This window comes from Barbatula barbatula (genome assembly GCF_947034865.1).
Source record: "Barbatula barbatula genome assembly, chromosome: 22".
Lineage (NCBI taxonomy): Eukaryota > Metazoa > Chordata > Actinopteri > Cypriniformes > Nemacheilidae > Barbatula > Barbatula barbatula.
Window position 1 is genome coordinate 306,228 of NC_136785.1, and position 10,000 is coordinate 316,227.

A 10,000-nucleotide genomic window follows, 5' to 3' on the forward strand; every position below is an offset into this window, starting at 1 on the left:
TAACATCATTCAATCAATGAACGCAGTCTCATTCACAACAACCAACACCGCAGACCTGCGCAGTTAAAGGGATCATATCATATGACAGGGCTATAAACAATATTATGGTTTGTTTTGGATGTAATTCAATGTGTTTACAAGATTTTAGGTTAAAACGCTGTCTTTTTCCACATACGGTGCATGTTTGTATCTCCTTTTGCTCCTCCTCTTCAATTGTTCTGATAGATACGCCCACATTACTTGTGTTTACATTGGGCGGTCTTCATCAAATCATACCACAAGCTGATGTAGATTTGTGTGGGTGTGGCTACACGAGGCGTTTCAGGCAGGTCTGGGTGAGCATTCGCTTTTAGATAGAACGCATCTTTTGTTCAGATACTTTCATTTGTGCAATTTTACGTGTTTAATACATGCAACTTATAACGCACCAAATACAGAGAAAAACACGTATTAGCGACATATGACCCTTTAAATTACAGCGAGCTGTGACAGACGCAGACAGCCGTCTCCACGGTGACTGACAACAGAATGCAACTGTGATTCTTTGCGTTCTTCTGCATGAAGCTTTTCAAATGCCACCCGCAGAAAAACCATGACAACAAGTGTCGACTGAAGACGAGCGCAAATCAATTCAGAAGCCAATTATTCTACCTGCGGCATTCTGGGAGAAAAAACACACACGGGCCGAAAGGCTATTATTGTGAGAGACTGCAGGACAGGAAGCACTTCAGACTGAGAGAGACTCTATTCAAACAACATTCTGTCATTTCAATAGACGTTTGGCTGCAGAAAGATAAAGATTTAATAGACGAGGGAGAAAAACACAGTGAAGGTCAGTTTGAATTCATATGGTTGTGCGCTTGTGTAGACTGAGCTCATATAGTATAAATGTCACTGCATTAAAAAGCTGAACATCAAAGCGTCAAAAAATCTTTTTTTAGGTTTGAAATAAAACAAAACTTTATTTTGATTATAAAAGAAAATCTATTGCAGATGAAGAAATCTAACTTCATACATTCACTGAAATCACTTTGACCACCGCAGATGGAAAGCTAAGATGATTTAGTGAAGTGACGCTTGGTCTAACAAACAATTGAATCCAATGACGTCTGTGGTGTTTGTATTTTGTCTTACTAGGACATCTTCAGCAGTTCATTGGTCTCGGGCTTCCAGACACCACGAACCAACTGCTCAAAGTTACTGATGAGACCCCCGCCGGCACCTGCCACACACACACACACACACACACACACACACACACACACACACACACACACACACACACACACACACACACACACACACACACACACACACACACACACACACACACACACACACACACACACACACACACACACACACACACACACACACACACACACACACACACACACACACACACACACACACACACACACACACACACACACACACACACACACACACACACACACACACACACACACACACACACACACACACACACACACACACACACACACACACACACACACACACACACACACACACACACACACACACACACACACACACACACACACACACACACACACACACACACACACACACACACACACACACACACACACACACACACACACACACACACACACACACACACACACACACACACACACACACACACACACACACACACACACACACACACACACACACACACACACACACACACACACACACACACACACACACACACACACACACACACACACACACACACACACACACACACACACACACACACACACACACACACACACACACACACACACACACACACACACACACACACACACACACACACACACACACACACACACACACACACACACACACACACACACACACACACACACACACACACACACACACACACACACACACACACACACACACACACACACACACACACACACACACACACACAATATTAATGTTGATCATATTGTTAGCTTTTCTTGTGACACTTAGAAACCTTTAAAAAAAAAGGGGGGTCTACTGAAAAGTTTTCAAATGCACTTAACAAACATTGACTCACGTTTTGTGACCCTTGAACTCAACCAGAATAAATATGAAGAAAACCTTATCACACTATAACCATAGCAACCACATCCATTCATACATATACCCTTAGCAATGAACTGGAAAAGAAACATTTGAATAATTTTAGACACACACATCAACACATGACGTTTATCTAAAGTTGAACTGACATGTTAGAGAACAAAACTGTGAGCTTCAAACCATTTCAAAAGATTTCATAGCCAAATGAATTAAACTCCTATATGGATGTTGGTTCCAAACTATTCAAATAAACGGTTTATTCTGAAAACGATGAGCTTTTACAAAGGCTTTCATGGAGGCTGAAGCGGATATATTTAAATAAAAGAAGAAATGGGAACTGTTTGACGGATGATATTTTCATGCAGTATGATGTCTGTAAATGAGAGTGTGTGTCAGGTTTGTGTGTGTTGTGTATCTCTGGATTTGATGGGTCATCGCTTGATGTGTTGTGGCTCTTAAACTTTTATCATTTCACAGCACACACACTGTAATTACAGTCACCTCCACCTCCTGATATTTCAAAGCTTTTCTCTGTTTAATTGAAGGACAGCAGGGGTGAAATGCTGCCCGCCTTTAATAATGAGTGTGATGAAAAATCTAAAAACAACCTTGAGCTTGAACAAAAATAAAATGTCAAGGAAAAAGATCACGTCCCAACGCAATAAAGTGCTGGATATTAGAATGAAAGAAATCGAATAATAACAGAGACAGATGAGTGTGATGAATATGTGTGCGTGTGGCGGTACCTTTGGCCCAGCCCACTGCGATCATCACAAACAGACCATCTTTATATTTCTTCCCTGCTTGAGTGACTCCACCCAGAACCTTCCATGTACGTGTCACTTCCTTCATCCCAGTCAACACCAGACGCACAGGAAAGATGGAGGCCAGCGAGTACACCACGTCCAGAGGACAATAAAACACCAGATACCTGCGTGCACATACACACACACACACCTTCAACATCTCTACAACCTCATACTGATTCATTACTGACAGTGACGTCAGCTTACATCCATGTACACACACACACACACCTTCAACATCTCTACAACCTCATACTGATTCATTACTGACAGTGACGTCAGCTTACATCCATGTACACACACACACACACACACACACACACACACCTTCAACATCTCTACAACCTCATACTGATTCACTCCTGACAGTGATGTCAGCTTACATCCATGTACACACACACACACACACACACACACATTCAACATCTCTACAACCTCATACTGATTCATTACTGACAGTGATGTCAGCTTACATCCATGTACACACACACACACACACACCTTCAACATCTCTACAACCTCATACTGATTCATTACTGACAGTGATGTCAGCTTACATCCATGTACACACACACACACACACACCTTCAACATCTCTACAACCTCATACTGATTCACTATTGACAGTGACGTCAGCTTACATCCATGTACACACACATACACACACACACACACACACACACACACACACACACACACACCTTCAACATCTCTACAACCTCATACTGATTCATTACTGACAGTGATGTCAGCTTACATCCATGTACACACACACACACACACACCTTCAACATCTCTACAACCTCATACTGATTCACTCCTGACAGTGATGTCAGCTTACATCCATGTACACACACACACACACCTTCAACATCTCTACAACCTCATACTGATTCATTACTGACAGTGACGTCAGCTTACATCCATGTACACACACACACACACACACACACACACACACCTTCAACATCTCTACAACCTCATACTGATTCACTCCTGACAGTGACGTCAGCTTACATCCATGTACACACACACACACACACACACACACACACATTCAACATCTCTACAACCTCATACTGATTCATTACTGACAGTGACGTCAGCTTACATCCATGTACACACACACACACACACACACACACCTTCAACATCTCTACAACCTCATACTGATTCATTACTGACAGTGATGTCAGCTTACATCCATGTACACACACACACACACACACCTTCAACATCTCTACAACCTCATACTGATTCACTACTGACAGTGACGTCAGCTTACATCCATGTACACACACACACACACACACCTTCAACATCTCTACAACCTCATACTGATTCATTACTGACAGTGACGTCAGCTTACATCCATGTACACACACACACACACCTTCAACATCTCTACAACCTCATACTGATTCACTACTGACAGTGACGTCAGCTTACATCCATGTACACACACACACACACCTTCAACATCTCTACAACCTCATACTGATTCATTACTGACAGTGACGTCAGCTTACATCCATGTACACACACACACACACACACCTTCAACATCTCTACAACCTCATACTGATTCATTACTGACAGTGACGTCAGCTTACATCCATGTACACACACACACACACACACCTTCAACATCTCTACAACCTCATACTGATTCACTACTGACAGTGACGTCAGCTTACATCCATGTACACACACACACACACCTTCAACATCTCTACAACCTCATACTGATTCATTACTGACAGTGATGTCAGCTTACATCCATGTACACACACACACACACACACACACACACACACACCTTCAACATCTCTACAACCTCATACTGATTCACTACTGACAGTGACGTCAGCTTACATCCATGTACACACACACACACACACACACACCTTCAACATCTCTACAACCTCATACTGATTCATTACTGACAGTGATGTCAGCTTACATCCATGTACACACACACACACACAGCTAATTGTTTAATTACCTTTCTCTCTCTCTCTCTCTCAGATCATGAGTAAGTGCTCATTTAAATATCCATTAGTATAATTTGTGCTGTTGGACTTTAATGATGGTGAGTGCTGAACCTGTGAATGATGATGGGGAAATGATTTCTCTCTGAAATGTCAAATACCCTTTTAAATGATTCCAATAAAACCCTGTACAAAGAATCTCAGTGTGAAAACCTTTTCTTTATAAACCTGCTTTAATAAATGTGAATGACTGAAATGTTTTTATCATATATAACAAAATGTTTCCTTTTTCAATATGTCGCTGTGACTGAATGAATTGTAAAGGATTTAACAGAAAATATTTCCCACTCTTCAAAACAAATGAACAACAAAAACAAATTCTGTACAACAATGAATTCACAGAATTGAACACACAAGGATTCTTTAATACAACTTCTTAATTGACATCATATACTGTATCTACCTGACTATAGTCTTTCAGAACAACAAACACAAATCTAAAGAACAGTGTCTCACTAACACAAACACACATCATCATGTTAATATTATTGTGTTTTGTCATTATTATTTAATGAAGTATATGTATTAAAGTTAACACAGACTCTCAAACTGAGAGCAGATACCACCTCATGACTAATCTAATACAACATTTGAGTGTAACTATGCAAATATATATATATATATATATATATATATATATATTTGTATCAATGTAAAACAGTAATAATATAATATAATATAGCTTTCAGTTCATTGCTGTTTTGTAAACCCAAAATTGCAACGTTTCCATTTCTGTAATAAAAGCCCTGTAATGAAACTGAGAGTCCTCTAGTAATGACTCCTTCCAGCCGTTAGATGGCGCTGTCATTTCACATCACATATTTGCATGTTATGGTATTAGTGCAATTTGTTCTGGTATATTGTAATGTTAATTTTCCAGTACAGATCCATTTAAAATAATACACTCTAGCTGAACAACTTTCAGTTTCTAATAACTCAGTATAGTATTTATTTCAGATCAATTTCATCGTTGTACACTGATTGCATTAAAAACATCTTGCAACAATATCATACCATGCATTGCAATATACTGTCTTTACTTTATTTATTCATGTAGTACTATTATTCTTTCAATTATAGTGTATGTAAGGCTGCTTTGGCTGTAAAAACTACTTGTAAGTCGCTTTGGATAAAAGCGTCTGCCAAATGAAAAAATGTAAAAATGTAAATGTAATGCTTTGCATCAATGAAAAAAGTGAAAAGCACAATATAAATAAATAGATAAGAAATAATCTAAAACACATGTGAGTGTCTGATATAAGTGTGTGATCATGACTGTCTGTGTTTTACATCCGATTAGAATGAGGTTTAGAGTACTGATCCAACACACACACACACACACACACACACAGATGTTGTGTGTCTCACCACATGAGCGTTGCGAGCAGCAGGTTGGTGGTGTTGGACAGAGGTGCGATGGGTGCGTCTGCCATCATGAGAGCAGAGAGAATCGCTCCAGCAAAACAATACAGCATTGAACTGAACCAGCAGGCCAACGGACTCCTCTGAGACACCTCCAGAGCTCCTACACAACAAACACACAAACATCATCTACAGAAATATCTACATCTACACATAAAAATGAATATGCTTTATAAACACAAATGCTTGCTCTGTTCTGCGATGCACATTCATGACTTCACGTCATACAAAAATCCTGAAATGTTTTTATCAAAAACCATCATTTCTTTTCAACTAAAGAAACAAATATATAAACATCTTGGATGACTTGGGGTGTGTAAATGATCATGAATATATATTTGATATCCTTTAAGAGGATAAAGGCAGCCTGAGAGGACACTGTCATGTATCCGGTCTTTATAAATGTGTATGTGAAACGGAATGAATGATCATATAACATCGTGTCCTTGTATACAGAATGAAGAAAACACAATCTCATCCTGACACTTCATAACTATTTTATAAGGTGATACGCATTCATATAATCTTATGATCTGCTCTCATGCTAACACTGATTAAAGGGACGAGTTCAGGAGAGGATAACCACCTCATAAAATAATTCATATATATAACAACCATATTATTACTAATATATGATGGATATTTCCTTCAAGACTTTAACATTGAGATCATGAAGTTAAAGGTTGTTCTGATAGGATAACATCAGACATCTGAATCTGTTTTCTATAGTCATGGCATGGAGTATTCAGATCTCTGACACTGAAAGGCACACAAACATGAACAAGAGCGAGATTGTGTCTGCGGTGCAAAGGTTGTGTGTTGAAATGCATGTGCAGACTGAATGTGACTTTAGATGCGCACACACACACACACATGCAGTGATCATGTGACATACATTAACACATACTAGTCTATCAGCAGATACACACACACCAGAAACATCAAACACGCAGTAAACCAACCATAAATCTATCAAAAATACTAAATCAATAAAGATGACTGCTGATTTTGTCTGTTAGCATCCAGCTGTATACATCTCATGAACAAAATGATGTACGTCACATGTGTATCTATTCCTGTCCTGATGATGCATTCATGTTTGGCGAGTTTCATTTGATGTATAAATACTCGGCACAATCTATCTGACATTGTTCCTATAGATCAGAACTAAACCAGATAAAGTGTTTCGAGAGCTCAAGACGAGTTTCTGTTGCCCATAAAACATGTACGGCATTAAAACACTTCACATGCAGATACACACAGACCCAGAGCAGAGTTCAGAATGAACCAGTAAAGATGTTTCCACAACGCTCTCTGCCTTTAAAGAGCAATGACCTGATAAACAACACAACAATCACAATACACACTATAAGAAGGTAGTGCGTATGTTTGATCTGAACCTCTCTGTCTGCAAACACAAGGACATGACAGGTCTGGTGTCCCTGAAGGACATTATTCCAGAGACACCGAAGAAGAGGAACAATAGCAGAGAGCCGATCAGCTGTCATGACACATGAAGGGCAAACTGTTTTAAAATAGACTGCGACAACACAATACACACATACACACACCTGTTGTGTGTTACTCTTCTTAACACAAACACTTAACTCGGACGAAGTTCATTCTAGTTCAGATCATCTACACTTGTGTGTGGTTAATGCAAAACATAAAAACTGCCGACATGTTTGCATGTTTGATCATTTTTACCACTGCAGGAGAGAGAAGTGACTGCATGTGTGACGCATGCAAATATTTCGCAGAAGAACACAAGATATATTGGTGACACTTGACAGTAAGGTGTCCTTTATGAAGCATTTATAAATGTGTTCATTAATGATTAATAAGTCATTTACAAATGCATTGTACAGCAGTTATAACCGCATGAATAAAAAGGGGGATTTTAATGAAATACCTGGTAAATAATGAGCAGGTATAAGAACACGATTCAGTGTCCAGTCTGACAGACTATATTACAAACAACATCAAGATAATAATCAATCTGCTTTAAAGGCAAATAAATGATGAATAAAAACATGTATTACGCATTTATAACATGGATTTAAAACTTTTTATTCATGCGGTTATAACTGCATCAGAATGCATTTGTAAATGACTTATTAATCATTAATGAACACATTTATAAACGCTTCATAAAGGACTGATATATTGGCAGTAAGTTCATCATTAAACATCTTTCCTGTCATGTGTGTCCTGCTGACTCAGTCAATATACTGCAATCATAACCTTTGACCTGCACATTCAAGTCGAACATTAACAAGCCAAACCACAAACACAACACATACACTTCGAAGCATCTCGTGTACGCGCGCCGCAATGTTTGTAAACGTGAACGCGCGTACTCGACTTCTTAGCACTGCAGAACAAAACTTAGTAAACCTGAAATAAAGTCACGAGCAACATTCACATGATCGAAATAACACGCGAGATTGTGTGAGGGTAATGTGCGTTTGACGTGAACTTGTGATGACGTGAATGCGTGTTCAGAAACTACAAAAACAGGCACAAAACAATGCGCGTTCGTGTTAAATGTAAATACTTACATACAGTGCAGTGCGGTGCGGCTTATATGATCACGTGCCCGCGCAAACATGCATATGAAGCAAACACACACATTGAAACACATTAAAGTTGCTTTCGCGTGTCTTACCCGGCTGTTCTCTCAGACTCATCACTGACACGATATAATGCGCCATGTCAAAGTACGGGAATAAAGACATGTGTGACAGCCCGAGCGCGAGCTCGTTTACATTCACAAACCCGAACAGATCCATCATTAAACGCGCCGACAGACAGGTGGACAGACCGATGGACAGACAGGTGGACAGACGGGTGGACAGATGCTTCAGATGATGGTCTGGGGGTTCGCCAGATGTTTGGAGCCGCGGACTCTAGCAGCAGCTGATCGGAGCGGTAACCGGATCTGCCGCCATGACTGATGCGGATGCTGCGAGCTCGAGCTCCGTGATTGGCTACGAGGAAAGAACACGCCCACAAACATCAGTCCCATGATGCAAAACTCAAAAAAGATTTCTTTAAATCGATATTGAATTTGAGAACCATGTTAATTTAGCTTCATGTTTAATCATTCGATACCGCTTTACACGTCACGGTACCACGGTATGACCTGTAGCGGCGCTGTGCTGCTCCGCATATCAACCCCGTTTAAATTAGTTCGTTAAGACAAAATAATTATCACACAAACACAAATCAAACAATAGAAGACATATGATATTAAAACGTATTACTTGTTATTAGGCATAACGTATGACGTACGTGTGCACGCGTGTTCAAGCGACGCTGTGCGTTTCAATCGGCCTGTCATCGAAGTCTCGCGAGAGCAATTGAAAGCATTGGGAGAGGTCAATGTCGCGGTATCTTGATGTCATACACCGGTTAGTTTGCGCAGCGCTGCTGAGAGCCGTTGAAAGCAGAGTTGCGTCACACTTTGATGTCGGCGCCGCGTGGTCACGTGGTCCACGGCGCTCTCAATGATTTCAAACAGTCGGTGGAGACGGCGGAAGCAGCTGCAACACATTTCACTAAATACCAACACAATACTGTTACTACGTTGATTATAGCTATAATAACATT

General features: G+C 40.1%; 1 protein-coding gene across 2 annotated transcripts in view; it reads right to left on the reverse strand.

Moving 5' to 3' along the window:
- tmem38b (transmembrane protein 38B) overlaps window positions 1-9,756 on the reverse strand; it is an 11,341-nt gene extending 1,585 nt beyond the window's left edge. Inside the window, exons 1-5 of one of the 2 annotated variants that reach the window (XM_079486331.1) lie at window positions 9,655-9,756; window positions 9,057-9,378; window positions 6,335-6,491; window positions 2,856-3,040; window positions 1,135-1,222 (exon numbers count right to left, since the gene is read on the reverse strand). In XM_079486331.1, the coding sequence (XP_079342457.1) occupies window positions 1,135-1,222; window positions 2,856-3,040; window positions 6,335-6,491; window positions 9,057-9,183 (557 nt within the window). In that variant the 5' untranslated portion in view covers window positions 9,184-9,378; window positions 9,655-9,756. Of the gene's footprint in view, window positions 1-1,134; window positions 1,223-2,855; window positions 3,041-6,334; window positions 6,492-9,056; window positions 9,400-9,654 lie in introns of those variants that run through there. The other variant, XM_079486332.1, reaches the window with a different exon arrangement.
- Window positions 9,757-10,000: the final 244 nt, after the last annotated feature.